Genomic DNA, 19,536 nt, shown 5'->3' with positions numbered 1-19,536 from the left:
GAACCGATTCCAGACCTTGGGGGACCTGCGGAAGCAGTGGACTGAGTCTGGAGTAGAAACATCCAGAGCCACCGTGTACAGGCATGTGCAGGAAATGGGCTACAGGTGCCGCATTCCCCAGGTCAAGCCACTTTTGAACCAGAAACAGCGGCAGAAGCACCTGACCTGGGCTACAGAGAAGCAGCACTGGCTCAGAAGTACTTTTTTCAGATGAAAGCAACTTTTGCATGTCATTTGGAAATCAAGGTGCCAGAGTCTGGAGGAAGACTGGGGAGAGGGAAATGCCAAAATTCCTGAAGTCCAATGTCAAGTACCCACAGCTGCTGGTGTTGGTCCACTGTGTTTTATCAAGGGCAGGGTCAATGCAGCTAGCTATCAGGAGATTTTGGAGCACTTCATGCTTCCATCTGCTGAAAAGCTTTATGAAGATGAAGATTTCATTTTTCACCACGACCTGGCACCTGCTCACAGTGCCAAAACCACTGGTAAATGGTTTACTGACCATGGTATTACTGTGCTCAATTGGCCTGCCAACTCTCCTGACCTGAACCCCATAGAGAATATGTGGGATATTGTGAAGAGAAAGTTGAGACGCAAGGCCCAATGCTCTGGATGAGCGGAATATAACCCTGCATTTCAACTTTGCTCTAAAACATTATTTACAGCATATTATATGCAAAAAGCATTTTGTTTTCACTAGACCAGCATTGGAAGGGTTAAACACAGAGGTTTAAAGTTCCGTGGAGAGATATGCAGAAGTTCAGATTGTAACATTCTATTTAGTTGAATGTATCTATTGAGAAATGTTACACACTCTTTTGGCTGTCCTCCAGCTCCTTTTCAATCAGAGAGAGTGAGTCACATTCAACACTTAGATACATTTTGTTTACATAAATGTATCTGTCAGCTTCGGATGGTCTGCAGAAATCTCCAGGAACTTTAAAGCCCTGTGTAACCCTTCCAATGCTGGTCTAGTAAAAAAAAAATGCTGGTTGCATATAATATACTGTAAATAATGTTTTAGAGCAAAGTTGAAATGCAGGGTTATATTGAAGCATCCTGGGCCTCCATAACACCTGTGCAGTGCCACTGGCTGATTGCCTCCATGCCACGCCGCATTGAAGCAGTCATTTCTGCAAAAGGATTCCCGACCAAGTATTGAGTGCATAACTGAACATAATTATTTGAAGGTTGACCTTTTTTTTTGTTTTAAAAACACTTTTCTTTTATTGGTCGGATGAAATATGCTAATTTTTTGAGATAGGAAATTTGGGTTTTCATGAGCTGTATGCCAAAATCATCAATATTAAAACAATAAAAGGCTTGAACTACTTCAGTTGTGTGTAATGAATCTAAAATATATGAAAGTCTAATGTTTATCAGTACATTACAGAAAATAATGAACTTTATTACAATATGCTAATTTTTTGAGAAGATCCTGTAGATATTATTGATTTATAAACCGCCAGCACAAAGTGCTTTACAAAGTAAGACACAAACGTGGTACATAATACAGACAATGGTATACAATATTCGAACTACAGAATTGGCATTTACAGTGACAAAAGTGGTATAAGTACTAGTATTCGATTACAGGGATTTGCAGATCCAATCTAGGTCTATACATATATTTACATTCCTGTAGATGGACTTTGAATTTTTGCAATACTGTTTGACAGCAGACCTACAACCATTGCTGTGTCTTCATTTCCAGATGCAGCAGTCTTCCAAGCACAGTGTCCCTTGTACAATGCGTGACAACAAGATGGTTTTCAAAAAAGCTGACTCCAGAAGAGTTATCGCGAACACCTTCCATAGAAGATCCCCCAAAACGCCCTTTGACTGCTTTCATCCGATTTTGTATTCAACAGAGACCACAGGTAGCTAAGCAGCACCCAGGTGAGTATTGGCTGCTGTGTTTAACACTTTTAACACTTTGACAGGTACATTGTCTGCCTTCTAGTGCTGTCTTTTTTTTTCAAATGTACAGATAGAACAACCTGAAAATGTGAAATTTGATTTTGTGGGAAAAACTGAAACCTTTTTTCAAAAATACCTTGTAGTTTTTGAGAAAATCAATGTTAAAAAATTCAAAAGAGATTTTTTTTTTTTTTTTTTTTTAAACTAAAAAACAAGTTGGTCCCCCCCCCCCTTAAACAAAAACAAACAAATAGTGCAGGTTGCTTGGCTGTCCTGCTGATCCTCTGCATCTAATGTTTTTAGCCATAGGCCCTGAACAAGCATGCAGATCAGGTGTTTGAAGTTTGATTGAATTTCCTGCATGCTTGTTCAGGCCTGAGCAGTCGGAGTAATTTTGGTTACCTGGATTGGGCATCGTCGGATGATTTTTGTACCAAATCCACAACCCTGTTAAGTATTAGACTAAGGAGTTGGAGCCGTTTTGGGTACCTGGGGGTCGGAGGTTTCGTAAATGTTGGAGTCGGATGATTTTTGTACCGACTCCACAGCCCTGTGCTTGTTTTGGGTGTGTGATACAGACACTACTGATGCCAGGGAGATCAGCAGGATGCCAGGCAGCTGGTATAATTTAAAATGAAATAAATATGGCAGCCTTCAAATCTCTCTCACTTCAGGTGTCCTTTAATCAGGAAAAAAGTAAAACTAAAGATTTCTAATTAAATGGCACTACTAATTGACACCCATTCATTTAGTGTGAAACTATTAATTAAGCAAGGAGAAAAGAGAGGTTGTCTAATGATCTCCACCTCCTTTCAGTCTGCAGTCATTGGGCTTTGCTCATCGTTTTCAGTTACCACCATCAACCTCTGTATTTACCTGTACACATTCTGCTTACCTGCCGATATAAAACATGAAGACACGGTGAAAAGCACGGCATTTCTAACGTTGATTTATTGCTGATGCACTTGCATTTAATTCTTGTAATAAAAAAAATAAAAAAAAGTTCACCTTGTGTAATACAAATAACATTCAAGTTAATACTTATCGTGCGCAAAGTGGAGGGAATGTGGGCTGGGCAGTGGGTGCCATCTGGTGCATGGCCTGACGACCGTTTCGCTTCAATAGCTTCTTCTGAGGGTTGGATGTGCACGTGTCTTCTTGTTGCATTATACTGCTTCGGTTCAGAGCGCACTGACAGTCTGCACACCGCAATCTAAATTATCCTCTCTATGTGTTTGTTTCCGTGTGCTAACCCACTAACTCTTTGTTGTTGCAATATAAAACAAATAAGGCCCGGTTCACATAAGCGGTGAACGGAAGCGGAATGTATACTGTACAAACGATCTGCATGTACGGATCCATTGTCCGTTCCACTAAGGCAGGGATCACACTTGACTGTTTTCGTGCGCGTTTTCTGTATAGAAAAACTGAGAACTCATGGTAATCAATGGGCTGGTACACACTTATGATGTTCGCACGCAGACAAAAAACTGACATTCTGCATGATGACTGCACATTTTGTCAGTTTTCTGTTTCAATTACATCAGCTGCTGGGAAAAAACACGCACGTTTTCCTGCATAGAAACACACTTGGTGTGCAGAAAAAGTATGCAAGAAAACACGCGCAGAAAACTGACAGACAAGTGTGTTCCGTGCCTCAACGGACAAAAATTGCTGCAGGCCCTATTTTTCCGGACTGTTGTGCCCAGTGGAACGGAAAATGGAAGACTTTGCAGCTGCGTAGGATAGAAAACCGACAGTTTACAGCACACTGGCTGTAGAAACTGACCGTTTTTACCTGATCCTGATGGCCGGATCCGTACAGCCGGCTCCGCAAAAAAACGCTAATGTAAACTGGGCCTAAGCAAGTTGAGTATGCAGACACTTCAAAGTTATCCTGAAGTTCCAATAAACTTGAAGATAAACAACTGTAACCACAGAAATATTTTTGTAATCCCGTTTTTCTTATTTTGGATTTACAACGTAAAATCTAGGTTTGAAGATGGAGTCTCACTAGCATATGTTGCTGGTGCTTATGTTTGTTCAGCTCTCATAATGAGCAATGATAATCTGTGGATCTGAATCTATCTCTTATATGCTGTCAGGATTATCTGTCACAGCCAACCATAGTTTAAGGTCCTCTTTTTAGCTATCAGGGAGAATTACCACTGCAGTCTGACTTCATCCCACTGCAGAGGAACTGATTCATAGAACAGTTTTTTTACCCTTTAAGCGGTAGTGAACTCAGAACGCTCTCGCTGCTCTAAAAGATACGCAACAGCATAATAACCTTTAACCTCCTTGCCGGTTATCCTGAGCTCAGCTCGGGGTAACCTGCGCAGGAGGATTTCTCAGGCCCCGCTGGGCCAATTTTATTTTTTTTTATTTATTTTTATTGCACGCAGCTAGCACTTTGCTAACTGCGTGCATATTTAGATCGCCGCCGATTCGCCACTACTTGCTGCACCCCCCCCCCTCCAGACCCCTTGCGCAGCCTGGCCAATCAGTGCCAGGCAGCACAGAGGGGTGGATCGGGATTCCCTCTGACGTCGGTGACGTCATCCCGCCCCGTCGCCATGGGGAAGCAGAGCAGGAAATCCTGTTCTGAACGGGATTTCCTGCTTGCAGAGAGCGCCGGCGGCGATCGGTATAGGTAGGGGGATGCCGCTTGTCAGCGGCTATCATGTAGCTAGCGCTAGGCTAGCTACATGAATGAAATTTTTTTTTTTTTTAAAGTGCTGCGCTGCCCCCTTGCCGACACAATTGGAACGGCAAGGGGGTTAAATAAAAAAAAAATCTTTGTTACAGCTGATGCAAATCCTTAAAATATGTAGTTTGTCTACTTCCTGCTCTGCTTTCAAATGAGCTTTTCTGCTGTGGCAGTCAGGTGACAGAGGAGAGATCAAATTACAACTTGTGATTTGATAGGCTAAACTCTCTAATTACAGTCAGGACCATACATTTTGGGACATCAACACAATTCTAACGTTTTTGGCTCTATACACAACCTCAATGGATTTGAAACGAAACCAACACAATGTACTTTAACTGCAGACTGTCTGATGATGTGACTGCTGACAAAAGCAGCAGGATGATTTCAGAAGTGTTTCGGGCAATATTATCTGCTCATATTCAGCCAAATGCTACATAACTCATTGGACGGCGCTTCACAGTGCAGATGGACAATGACCCGAAGCATACTGCAAAAGCGACCGAATAGTTTGAAGGGAAAGAAGTGGAATGTTATGCAATGGCCAAGCCAATCACCTGACCTGAATCCAATTGAGCATGCATTTCACTTGCTGAAGACAAAACTTCAGGGAAAATGCCCCAAGAACAAGCAGGAACTGAAAACAGTTGCAGCAGAGGCCTGGCAGAGCATCACCAGGGATGAAGCCCAGCCTATGGTGATGTGTATACATATCAGACTTCAAGCTGTAATTGACTGCAAAGGATTTGCAACCAAGTATTAAAAAGTGAAAGTTTGATTTATGATTATTATTCTGTCCAATTACAAGGACAGGTTGAGGTGATTGGATATGTAAATAAAAAAAAAAAATAAATTAAAAAAAAGTCAGTGCAATTGTTAGTATACACCTCAGTGGGAGTGTGTGTCTGAAGACTTTGGGAGGAGGGCAGCTAATGAATACACAATGCGCAAGAGAAAGGGGGGGGGGGGGGGGGACAAGAGTCAGGGAGGATATGATGTCAGCATTAGCTTGGCAAGATGGCCACTTCCTAGAATAGGATTTTCTGCTATTCCTTTATAACATTTACAGGAATCATTACGTGGATACATCTGTTATGTAAGTAGAGGTAGTATTTATCTACTTATATATGTGTTTTTTATTTCTAGGTTAGCATGGGTGTCGCTTGTTCTTTAATGAGACACTGAAGCAAAAAAATAATTATGATAAAAAAAGTTTGTATGTGTAGTACAGATAAGAAATAAAACATTAGGAGCAGAGACATGTCTAATATTGTTTCCAGTACAGGAAGAGTTAAGAAACTACAGTTGTTTTCTATGCAAAAGAGCCATTGAGCTCCATGACTTTCAAAGTCGCAGAGAGCTCTGTCTTCTGAAGCTTGTTATCTCAACTGTCAGTCACTGTATTTTCTTTTTCTCTCCAGAGGACAGGTCAATAGTTCATTGGCCTGCTCTGTAAAATCATGTTATAAACAAACACTATATAACTGAAAATAAAAATGATATTTTCTTTGCTACTAATGTTCTAGTAATTATCTGTACTACACAACCAATTCATTATATCATAAAAAAAAAATTCCGCTTCAGTGTCTCTTTAATCGATTGTTCTGATCAGGGCCGGATTTACCATATGGCACTACAGGCACGCACCTCCCTTCCTATGCAAAGTCCTGATGAGTGTAAATGTAGGGCTACTCACCAAGCTCACCTTATTCCACTGACAATATCTGCCTTCAGTCAGGGGCACCTCTTGCACCTCAAGCTAATTAATGGTTTTCCTCAAGCTTCCTAATACTTGTGGACACCTTTAGCTTCTTAATATTGAGGGTACTTCTGGCTACCTAACACTAAGTGGCACCTGTAGCTACCTATGACAGGCAAGAGAAGTAAGGGAGAAGTGACAGCTGGAACAGCCAGCACACTTGCGGTGCGGTTCAGCGGGGGTTTGTAGGTTCATGGAGGGTGAAGTCTGAGGTGTCGGAAGATCTGTGCCTATAGGCTCCTGTGAGGTAAATGCAGGCCTGGTTCCAGTGCAGCTAAAAGGAACACAAACTAAAGCAAAGATTTTGGCTCTGATTTTTAACATAAAAAGTGAGAAATTGCTACACCGCTATTAAATTATACTAATATTTTCACATTGTAGTTTTAGAACACTACAGTCTGTTTTTGATAGTTATCCTTTAATAAAAGGTGAGTTTATTATTGATTACATTATAGCATTTGGTATTTGGGATTAAGAGAGAGGGGAGATATTGGTTAAATCCCCTTATTTCTGCATAGCTGGTATTTTAGAGAGATTTTTTTTTTATTTGTAAGGTGTGTACAGAATCACATTGTGGCCATACATCAGGTGACTTGCCAGCTTATCGTCCATCCGATTTGATTATCGGATGAGAATCGGTGCCGCCAACTGCATGCCCATCCGACGAATAATTGGCCAGACCTGCTGCAAGATGGGGGCAGACTTGCTCAATCGGGTGCGCGACGCTGTTCCTGCAATGTGTATGTATGTAATGTGTAAGTGTGCGTTTATATATTACCTATCCTGTGTCAAAGTGCCCGTCTGTCTTCTGCCGCTTCTCTGCTTACCGCATACACGGTGCCGGTGCATTGCCCGCCGGCGCGTGACCTCACACAAGCCACGCCGGCTGCGTGTCTGCAGCTAATAGAAGAACGGCGGAAGACAGACGGGCATCGTGACACAGAGCAGGTAATGTATAAACGCACAATTACACATTACATACACAGTGGCAAGGCGGCAGATGCGGCGGCCTCAGCTAATTCCAAAGAGTTTTCATGCTGAAATTGATCGAAAATGGGCCGGTGGTGTATGGGCAGCACACAGATCTCTCTCTAATCGATTAGAGAGAGATCTGACTCGAATATGCTCATCATTGCTAGATGTATGGGAGCCTTAACATCTGTGGTGCACTTGTAGTCTTTTACTAAGTTTGTACTTTTCCCATTTGTAGAAGCACGGAGTACAGAGCTGATGAAACTTCTTGGAACTGAATGGAGGGCACTTTCAGAAGTTGAAAAACAAGTAAGCAGAATCTGGAAAATAAGATAATATAATGCGATCAGTTTATTATCTTTTATGCCTAGCACAGACAATGAGGTATTCTGGCAGATTTCCTGCCAGACCAATTATTTCCAACATGTCTGATCTGATTTCCGATCGATTTTTTTTTCATAGAAGTCAACGGAAAATCGATCAGAAATCATATTGGACATGAAGAAAATAATCCGTGTGGCTGGAAATCTGCCAGAAAATCTCATTGTGTGTATTAGGCATAAGACTATACTTACTTTCATCTACACCCCACTAGATGGTCAATGAGATGCAAATAATTTCGAGTTGATGCAGGATTATGCATATGCATAAGTTTTGTATGCAAATGTTTGCAGCTTGAAAATGAACCAATTGAATTTCACCTCAGCAGGATTCGATTGGTCCATTTTGAAGCTGCATAAATTTGCATACAAAATTTACATAATGCTGCATTAACTCTACACTCAGCTACAACTACTGTGCCCAACCCTTCACTAAACCTACAGTCGCTCACACTCCATTATACCTACTCTCTCCCGCACTTCACTAAATTTAGACTCCTCTACACTCCACTACACCTTCACTCCACTACACCTTCAATCTACTACACCTTCACTCTCTCATACTCCAGTACATCTACACTCACTACACCTACTCTCATCTACACATACTCTCATCTATACTCCACTACACCTACTCACATCTCCACTACACCTACACTCACCCACACTCCACAAAACCTACACTCACTCATACTCCACAAAATCTACACTCACTCATACTCCATTTTACTAATCACATTTTCCAGAATACACCAGCAGTTCAGCAGTAAACCAAGATATTTGCACTATTTATAACTTCATACACTGCTAACACCATCCCGGCCTACACAAACGACTACCCTTCCCTACTGGTTAACTCCATGACTCCTCCACCTTTCTGCACTGCTTTTCCTCCACATTCTCCACTACCTCCATATTAAAACATGTTCTTCCTCCACCTGCTCCTTCATCTCTTATTCCTCACTAAAGTCCCCGTATCTAGTTTGAGCCCCCCACTCTTCCTCCAACACCTGCCCACACCCCACCCCATGCCCTCACCTGCTATACCCTCCCCACTCTATCCTAGCCTCCCATGCTGCCACACTGCCTACTCCTTCATCACTGACCCCCTGCACCCCTCTCCATCTCCCTCACAGTTCCTTCCCACGCCCACATTCACCCCCTCTCCTCCCTCATTCCCATCCAGACCTCTCACAAGCACACCACCCCTCTCTCCTGCGGCCTCTGGAATGCCAGAATCAGTCCGCAATAAACTCACTGAAATCCACAGTCATTTCCTCTCCAATTCCCTCACCCTCCTTGCCCTGGCTCACCCCCTCTGACTGCTGCAGCAGTGGCCCTCTCCTATGGGGGCTTCAACTCAGTCACACCCCCAGCAACAGGTCCGGCGGAGGGGTGGGTCTGCTCCTCTCCCCATCCTGCACTTTCCGCGTCCTCACACTGCCCCCTTCCTTACACTTTACCTCCTGTGAGACCCATGTTTTCCTCCTCTACCATCCCTTTCCGCTAGTGATCGTTGTCCTTTACCGCCCCCATTCACCTCCACTACACAATTCCTGGACAACCCAGCCTCTTGGCTCCCACACATACTCTCCACTGACCTCCCCACCATCATCCTTGGGGACTTCAACATTTCCATGGACAATCCCTACTCCCCTGCCGCCTCTCAACTACTCTCCCTCACTAGTTCCCTTGGCCTCTCCCACCCACCACTCTGGCCGCACTCTCGACCTCATTCTCTCAAAATCCGCCACCCTCCCCAACCTGGACATCACACCCTTCCCCCTCTCCGACCATCCCCTTTTCACTATCCCCAACCTCCACCACCCTCGGGTTGTTGGCAGAGAGATATGCGTAACCTGGAGATCTTGCGTGGAGCCCAAGAGCGAGGTCGATTGATGGTCATTTTGTGCTCCTTCCATTTTCGAACAATCGCACCAACAGTTGTCACCTTCTCTCCCAGCTTCTTGCTAATGGTTTTGTAGCCCATTCCAGACTTGTGCAAGTCTACAATTTTGTCTCGGACATCCTTGGACAGCTCTTTGGTCTTTCCCATGTTGGAGAGTTTGGAGTCTGCTTGATTGATTCTGTGGACAGGTGTCTTTTATACAGGTGACTAGTTAAGACAGGTGTCCTTAATGAGGGTGACTAATTGAGTAGAAGTGTCTAACCACTCTGTGGGAGCCAGAACTCTTAATGGTTGGTAGGGGTTCAAAAACGTATTTCACTCAATGAAATGCAAATCAGTTGCTATCTTTTATTTAAGGTTATTTTTTTCGATTTTCCTTTTGATGTGCTATCTGCCACTGTTATAATAAACCTACCATTGAAATGATACTGTTCTGAGACTTCATTTCTTTGTCATTGGACAAACTTACAAAATCAGTGAGGGGTCAAATAATTATTTCCTCCACTGTATAAGGCATCATACCCTAAAAGATTCATACCCCAGAGACACTTCCATCTAGTGCCCGGAAACCGCAATGCCAGTCACTTTTTTTTTCTCCATTTGTATGCACTTCTCTTACGTTAGACTTGCTCCGACTGACCGAAGTGTGGGGACCCGGTTCCCAAAGCTGAGGACGGCGGCATCGGAGCGGATGGGGCTGGAGGAAGCCTCAGGTATGTATGAAATCTTTTTAATTTTTTAGCTTTGGTACACTTTAATCAACTCATTTGGCTTACAATACCACCTATACACAGAATCCTCCTCCTGGACTTCAGTTTGGCCATAAACACGATTTGTCTACGCACACTTCAGGAGGGTCTAGCAGCACTCAGGGTCCCTTCCACCCTACGCCTTTGGATCACAGACTTCCTTATCCAACAGGTCACATTCTGTCAAGCTGGGTGACCTCTGAACTCAACCACGGACTACCAACATGGGGGCTCCACAGGGCTGCATCCTGTCTCCGACGCTGTACTCACTCTACACGAACAACTGCGGATCCACAGCGGACTCTGTCAAGGTTATCAAATTTGCAGATGACACCACTATCGTTGGCCTTGTCACCAATAATGATGAGAGTGCTTATCGTCAGCAAGTAGACAGAATCTGTCACTGGTGCAGGGAGAATTGGCTGGTCCTTAACGCAGCAAAAACCGCGGAGATGTTTATCGATTTCAGGAAGCATGGCCCCTCACCACTACCAATCCACATTGACGGCGCTGAAATGGCGAGAGTACCCTGCGTCCGCCTCCTGGGCAACACCATCTCAAATGACCTGAAATCGAAGGCTAACACCAGCTTCACCCTGGCAAAGGCCCAAAAAAGACTCCTCTTCCTCCGCCAGCTGAAAAAGTTTGGCATGCCCCATCAAGTTCTCGCAAGATTTTACTCTCACCACAGAATCTATCCTCTGCTCTTCCATCCTGGTCTGGTACGCTGGTTCCTCCGCCAGCGACAGACAAAAACTCCAGAGGGTCATTCGATCAGCAGAGAGAATCATTGGGGAACCCCTCCCTCCACTTGACCTACTCTACAACTCAAGACTGCACACTAGAGCATGAAAATAGCAAATGACCCCTCTCATCCTGGCCATTGCTACTTAAGTTGCCTACGTTCAGGTCAGAGATTCCGGGTCATCCCCACCAGGACTACGAGGCACGGGAACTCCGCCTCCTTCAGCAAACGTATCTTCTCTCTGGACTTCACCTATATGCAGATGACATCCAGATTTACCTCCATACCACGGACCACTCCACCACCACCATGAAGAAGGTATACTCCTGCCTCTCTGCTATCTCATCCTGGTTGTCTGCCAGGTATCTAAAGTTAAACCTGGATAAGACTGAACTTCTAATCTTTCCGCCCCGTGCACTCTTACCACTCACAGACATCTATGTTACTGTCAACGGCACAATCCATCCAACCAATCACACAAGCCCATTGCCTGGGTGTCACCCTCAACTCAGCCCTCTCCTTCACCCCCCACATCCAATCCAATTGCTAGGGCCTGCAATTTCCATTTATGCAACATCTCCAAGATCCTGCCTTTCCTGACCCCAGACACTGCCAAACTCCTTGTCCATGTCCTCATCATCTCCCACCTGTACTACTGCAACTCCTTCCTGTCAGGCCTTCCTCAAAACCGCATCGCCCCCTCACAATCCATCACGAATGCAGCAGCCAAACTAATCTACTTCTCCCACTTCTCTGTCTTCATGACTCCCCTATGCAAATCCCTTCACTGGCTTCCAATTCACTTCAGAATCCACTTCAAGATCCTATGTTTGGCATACAGATCTATACACAAGTCCTGTCCAACCTCCTCCTCCTAAACACCCCACGCATCTTGCACTCCCATGCACAACTACAGGATTTCACTAGAGCTGTCCCCGTCCTGTGGAACTCTCTCCCACTGCCTATCAGGCTTGCCCCCTCCTTCAACATCTTCAAAAAAGCACTCAAAACTCACTTCTTCAAGGAGGCCTACCTCACCTCGACACTGCCTTAACTCTCTGCCGAGAACTACTTGATGCACCCCCCTCCTTTCGTGTCACCACCCCTCCCTCTAGATTGTAAGCCTTTTGCAGAGCCCTCTTTCCTTGTGTATCATACTTGATTGTACACAATTATTACACCTACTCTGACACTACACTCCACTATTTGTACACCCACCCACACTCCACTTCCCCTACTCTCATGTACACCTACTCTCACCTACACTCTACTACACCTACACTCCCCTAAACTCCTCCACATCTACTCTCACTAACTCTCCATTACATGTACTGTAATCTACACTCCACTAAACCTACCCTTGCCCTCGCTCCTCTACACCTACTCTCACCCACAGTCCTGAAGCCACTTTTTTTGATATCTTGGTTGTGTGCTTAGTCGTTGTCCTATAGAAAGATAGATGAACCGTCGCTCCAGTCTGAGTTTAAGAGCGATGTGGAGCAGGTTTTCATCCAGGATGTCTCTACATTGCTGCATTCATCTTTCCCTTTTTCCGGACTAGTCTCCCAGTTCTTACCACTGAAACACGTCCAGAGCATGATGCAGCCACCAGCATGCTTCATTATAGGGATGGTATTGGCCTGGCGATAAGTAAGCGCTGCCTTGTTTCATCCAAATGTGATGTCTGGCATTGACACCAAAGAGTTCAATCTTTGTTTCATCAGACCAGAGAATTTTGTTTCTCATGGTCTGAGAGTCCTTCAGGTGCTTTTTGCCAAACTCCAGGTGGGCTGCCTCGTGCCTTTTACTAAGGAGTGGCCTCCGTCTGGCTGCTCTATCATATAAGCCTGATTGGTGGATTGCCGCAGAGATGGTTGTCCTTCTGGAAGGTTCTCTCTCCACAGAGGACCTCTGGAGCTCTGACAGAGTAACTGTCAGGTTCTAGTTCACCTCGCTGACGAAGGCCCTTCTCTGATCGCTCAGTTTAGATGGCTGGCCAGCTCTAGGAACTTCTTTGAACTTCTTCCACTCATGGATGATGGAGGCTACTGTGCTCATTGGGACCTTCAAAGCAGCAGAAAAAAAATTCTGTAATCTTCCCCAGATTTGTGCCTGAAACAATCCTGTCATAGAGATCTACAGAAAAAGTCTTTGACTTTATGCCTTGTTTGTGTTCTGTTATGAACTGTCAACTGTGGGACCTTATATAAACAGGTGTGTGCCTTTCCAAATCATGTGAAATTAACTGAATTTACCACAAGCGGACTCCAATTAAGCTGCAGAAACATTTCAAGGATGATCAGGCGAAACGGAATGTATCTGAGCTCAGTTTTGAGCGTCATGGCAAAGGCTGTGAATCCTTATCTACATGTTCTTTCTCGGTTTTTATTTTTTTATTTTTAATACATTTGCAAAAATCTCAAACTTTTTTGTTTTTTCCACGTAATTATGGGATGTTGTGTGTAGAATTCTGAGGGGTGGGAGGGTCATTTAAATCCATTTTGGAATATGGCTGTTACATAACAAAATGTAGAAAAGTGATGTGTTGTGAATACTTTCCGGATGCACTGTACACTCCACTACACTTAAAAGAGAAATTGTAACCAAGAATTGAACTTCATCCCAATCAGTAGCTGAACCACCCTTTTTATATGAGAAATCTTTTCCTTTTCACAGACAGATTATCAGGGGGATCTGTATGGCTGATATTGTGGTGAAACCCCTCCCACAGGAAACTCTGAGGACCATGGTCTTGGCAGTTTTCTGACTGTGAACCTTGTTGCATTGTGGGAAATAACAGTTTACAGCTGTTTCCAACTGCCAAAAAAGCAAGCAGCAGCTACTTCCACTGACATCACTTGCCAGCAGTAAAAATGTCACCATGTGATAAATGTCAGAATGTAAATCAGGGAGAGGAAAGCTTTTACAATGGGCAAACACTGACTAAATCATTTATGCATCATTATTGTAAAAATGAAGCACTTTTTTTTTATTATTTATTTTCACTGGAGTTCCTCTTTAAGTTGGCTATTGGTGGACCTGTATTTCCAGGAGATCTGGTTACAGCAGCATTTCCAAAGAAACTAACAGACTTTATCAGTTGAATGGGTTATCGGACACCAGGGTTTTTGTTGAAGAAGCAGTGTAAGGAGCAGCATTGCACTTCCTGAAGCATTGATTCCTAAAATCTGTTGGTGATTATGAAAAACAAAGTGGTACATTGATTAGTACTACCCATCTATTTCTTATTGGAGGCGCTTGGTTGCTTGCCAGATGGACCATTAATAACCTGTGTATGGTGACCAGGATATTTCAAAGGCTTCCCCGATCCTCCAGGATTCCTCCACCTGCGACCCTCTTCCTCTTCGTGGCCGTACATGCATACTGCACGGAGCTACTTGTGCATGATGGACAAAGGCTGAAGATTTAGAGGTTCAAAAACACGAAGGCAATGCTTACTCACCAAGCACCACCTGCTATTTAACTGCTTTGCAGGGTTAAGCCAGTTAGAAAATTTAAATACACAGTAATGTGTTCAGACCTGCAGTACCAACTACCAAATCTAGTATGGGTTGAACCGAATTCCCCTATACTACAAGGAGACCTTAAGTTTCGCATAGTAATGTAGTAGCAGGGGCAGCGCGTGCAGCCAGTCTCCAGGCCCCATGTGAGTTGCATTACCTGTGGTATCCTAAAACTTTTAGGCGCTCTAATCTTGGCCCTGAATATAGCATGGCACTTGATTTGGCCTGAGGAAGTGGGCAGGGACCTACAAAACGTGTTGACAGTGCTATTAAAGTTCATTCTTATATGAATTTGTCTCCATTGAGGTAAGCCACCTCAAACTTTATTTTGTTTTTAACTCATTTTATCATTATCTGTGTGCCTTTTAATCCTGTTTGTGCAACTTCTAAATAGTATTGGTACTGCGCCCTTGTAGTAGGAAAACGTGGCAAAATATTGCTCTACCATTCAAATCTTCATACAGGACAAAAATGTAAGTATACCTGAAAAATAGGACGGTATATACCTTCCTATTTTTCAGGTATACTTACATTTTTGTCCTGTATGAAGATTTGAATGGTAGAGCAATATTTTGCCACGTTTTCCTGCCGTGCAGTAACTCGCATCCATACTGACCCGCCTACAGGAAAAAAGGACTCACGGAAATGGCCTTTAGTAGAATATTGGAAAATTGACCGATTTTCTTAGACAACCTCTGAGGCCGTCACAGAGCAGCTGTATTGTACTGACATTAGATTACACATAGGTGCACTCTATTTAGTCATTAGCACTCATCAGGCAATGTCTATGGGTAACTGACTGCACTCAGACCAAAGGGGGCCGAATAATTACGCACACCCCACTTTGCAGTTATTTATTTGTAAAAAAATGTTTGGAATAATGTATGACTTTCGTTCCACTATTCACGTGTACACCACTTTGTATTGGTCTTTCACGTGGAATTCCTATAAAATTTAATCATGTTTGTGGCAGTAATGTGACAAAATGTGGAAAACTACAAGGGCGCCGAATACTTTTGCAAGCCACTGTACATACTCCAGTAAAATACGTGTTTCGCGTGAGTGACCTGCTTCCTAAGGCAATAGGTTGGAGCATATACAAAACAGGTCTAGTACTATGCCAATCGCCTCTGTGGCATACAGACACACAGTCATACCATGGACAGCTTGGATTCTCATAGACAAAATAAAGAAATCTCTAGCAATAATTAACAAGCTTTGTAGCGGTCCAGATACAGCACTAAATGTTATTGATCTCCAAGTTTAAAAGGCCACTGAAGTGAGAGGGATATGGAGGCTGTCATATTTCCTTTTAAAATATACCAGTTGCCTTACTATCCTGCTGATCTCAGCCTTTAATACTTTTAGCCATAGACCCTGAACAAGCATGCAGCAGATCAGTATTTCACATTATTGTTAAATCTGGGAAGATTAGTTGCATGCTTGTTTCTGGTGTTATTCAGTCACTACTTCAGCCAAATGAAGCAGCAGGGCTGCCGGGCAACTGGCATTGTTTACAAGGAAATAAATATGGCAACCTACATATTCTTGCTTCAGGTGTCTTTTTAAATAGGAATTTTGGCACATGTGGTGCATACACTTTCATGCATCCAGTGATGTATGAGCCTAAACAGTGCAGCTAGTGTCTGCAGCTAGTGTCTGCAGCTAGTGTCTGCAGCTAGTGTCTGCAGCTAGTGTCTGCATCTACACAAACACACCTGTGCACAGTCAATTGCAGTTCTTGCAAGTCTGAATAACTTTTACTTATTTCTAGATATACATAGATGCTACAAGGGCTGATATTTTGAAGTACAGAGAATCTCTTCAGAGCTACAAAGATAAGCTTGATCCTTTGGAATGGGAAACATTGAAAGACGTAATGAGACAGAAGCGGAGAAAAAAAAAAACTAGGAGTCTCAAACGGGTAAGGGTTGAAAAGGAAAGATCTTTCTTTACGGAGATGTCTTCATTTTCCAAACAGGATTCAAAGATTGTCAAAAAGAAATCACATTAACCAACTAGTCATGAAAACCACATATATAAGTAGATAAAGACAGTACTTGTGCTACTTGCATAACATATGTATTACACTGTCCACATTTTGATTTTAGTGATTTTTCTATAGTGAAAAAAAGAGAATCCTTCTTAGTATTTTCTATTTTGACCTGTCTATCCTGAAGCCAGTCCTGACATCATTTCCTCCCTTACTCTGTCTGTGTATAATTGCCTGCCCCGCTCCTAATCTTCAGACACTCCCACCCAGCTCTGCAATAGACCCAGGTACACACAAATGTAGAAGACGGAGCAGCCGGTGGGGGAAGCAGAGACCAAGGGGCTCACAATCTCACAATCTAATCCCTACCATAGTCATATGTCTAGGTATGTATCGTGTAACGTATGAATCGTAGTGTAGGGCAATTTACTTTCAAAAGCACTTAGCGAAAGGCAGTTGCTCCGTCCAACTGCCAAAAAAAGTGTGCAGTGAGTAGGGAGGCAGGCCAGCATCTTTTTATAAATCTTTTTCAGGGAGTGTCTTTGTAAAGAATAAAGGCCATGCTGATAATCCCCTATGTAGAGATGGACTAGTCCAAAACCTATGTCACAAGTTAGCGGAAATTGATTTTTATAGTTTTTTTTCACGAAGTGTAATTTTCCACTAACTTGTGACAAATAAAATCTTCTATGAACTCACCATACACCTAATGGAATACCTTGGGGTGTCTTCTTTCTAAAATGGGGTCACTAGTGGTGTTCCTGTACTGCCCTGGCATTTTAGTAGCCCTAAACCGTGAGGAGTAGTCTGGAAACCAAATGCCTCAAAATGACCTGTGAAATCCTAAAGGTACTCATAGGACTTTGGGCCCCTTAGCGCACCTAGGCTGCAAAAATATGGTATCGCCCTACTCAGGAGAAGTAGTATAATGTGTTTTGGGGTGTATTTTTACACATACCCATGCTGGGTGGGAGAAATATCTCTGTAAATGGACAATTGTGTGTAAAAAAAAATCTCATTTACAGAGATATTTCTCCCACCCAGCATGGGTATGTGTAAAAATACACCCCAAAACACATTATACTATTTCTCCTGAGTACAGCGATACGTGTAACACTTTTTTGCAGCTAAGGGGCCCAAAAGTCCTATGAGCACCTTTAGGCTTTACAGGGGTGCTTACAATTTAGTACCCCCAAAAATGCCAGGACAGTAAACACACCCCACAAATGACCCCATTTTGGAAAGTAGACACCCCAAAGTATTCAGAGAGGGGCATAGTGAGTCCGTGGCAGATTTCATTTTTTTTGTCACAAGTTAGCAGAAATGGAAACTTTTTTTTTTTATTATTTTTTTTAAATTTCTTTTTTTTCCGCTAACTTGTGACAAAAAATAAAATCTTCTATGAACTCACCAAGCCTTAGTGAATACTTTGGGATGTCTTCTTTCCAAAAAGGGTTCATTTGGGGAGTATTTATACTATCCTGGAATTTTAGCACCTCATGAAACATGACAGGTGCTCAGAAAAGTCAGAGATGCTTCAAAATGGGAAAATTCACTTTTTGCACCATAGTTTGTAAACGCTATAACTTTTACCCAAACCAATAAATATACACTTATTGGATTTTTTTTTATCAAATACATGTAGCACAATAAATTTGAACAAAAATGTATATAGAAATTTTACTTTATTTGAAAAACGTCAGTACAGAAAGTTAAAAAAAAATCAATTTTTTGACAAAATTCATGTCTTTTTTGATGAATATAATAAAAAATTTAAATCACAGCAGCAATCAAATAGCACCAAAAGAAAGCTGTATTAGTGACAAGAAAAGGAGGTAAAATTCATTTAGGTGGTAGGGTGTATGACCGAGCAATAAACCGTTAAAGCTGCAGTGGTCTGAATGTAAAAAAAGTGTCTGGTCCTTAAAGTGTAACTGTCGGGCATAAAATAAAAAATCAATTCTTTATTTTTATCTGGTAAACAAGTAATAAGGATGCTAATCAGGCAATCCAAACGTTAAAATCTCTATTACTTTTCTTGTTTATAAATGATCATTCTCCAGTTTACCTGACTCTTATTTGGTACGTTGCTACGCAAAGGAAGTTGCAGGGCATGCTGGGTTGTCTTTTTTGCTTGTTTATTTCCCCTCAGACTTAACTAATGTACAGAAGCACAAACGGACAACCCAGCATGCCCTGCAACTTCCTTTGTGCGGCAACGTACCAAATAAGAGTCAGGTAAACTGGGGAATGATCATTTATAAACGAGAAAAGTTACACTTTAAGGGGTTTTATGACTGCAGTCCTTAAGTGGTTAAAGGACAACATATATTCCCGTTAAAATGCATTTAGAAAAAAAATAATTCTTAGCAAAATGTACCACCCAAAGAAAGCTTAATTGGAGGTGGAAAAAACAAGATATAGAGCAATTACAGTAATTGTGTTAATTAGTGATAAAGTTATTGGCGAACGAATGGGAGGTGAAAATTGCTCTATTGCACAAGGTGAAAAATCCCCACGGGCTGAAATGGTTAAAAGGAAATAAATATGGCAGCCTCCATATTTTTCTCACTGTAGTTGTCCTTTAAGGCAAGACATTGCTTTTTATGTACTTTTCACCTTGTTACCCAGCTAATTCTAGTACTTTGAGCTGTAATTATCTCTATCTATGACACAGGTATGCAGAAGCATGCAATTGGCAGATGGTAATTAATGCACCTTCTGGCACAAGGACTCTGTAAGGAGAATATATTTTACTCCAGGCTGCCATGGTGGACACTTTAAAGATCCATCTGGAATCATGAGTCTTATTTGAATGAGTGTGGCTGGGAAGATGGTGAGGCTGCAAAGAATGGCGTTAGATTCAGTTTTATTT

General features: G+C 42.6%; 1 protein-coding gene across 1 annotated transcript in view; it reads left to right on the top strand.

The window, feature by feature from the left end:
- LOC137533827 (transcription factor A, mitochondrial-like) overlaps nt 1-19,536 on the top strand; it is a 46,360-nt gene that overhangs the window by 8,624 nt on the left and 18,200 nt on the right. The window contains exons 2-4 of the mRNA XM_068255079.1: nt 1,715-1,899; nt 7,600-7,670; nt 16,443-16,592. Coding sequence (XP_068111180.1) covers nt 1,715-1,899; nt 7,600-7,670; nt 16,443-16,592 — 406 coding nt within the window. The remainder of the gene's footprint in view (nt 1-1,714; nt 1,900-7,599; nt 7,671-16,442; nt 16,593-19,536) is intronic.

The sequence above is a fragment of the Hyperolius riggenbachi genome, chromosome 10 (genome assembly GCF_040937935.1).
Source record: "Hyperolius riggenbachi isolate aHypRig1 chromosome 10, aHypRig1.pri, whole genome shotgun sequence".
Lineage (NCBI taxonomy): Eukaryota > Metazoa > Chordata > Amphibia > Anura > Hyperoliidae > Hyperolius > Hyperolius riggenbachi.
The sequence above is the reverse complement of the archived record's forward strand: the minus strand, read 5'-3'. Positions and strand labels throughout refer to the sequence as shown.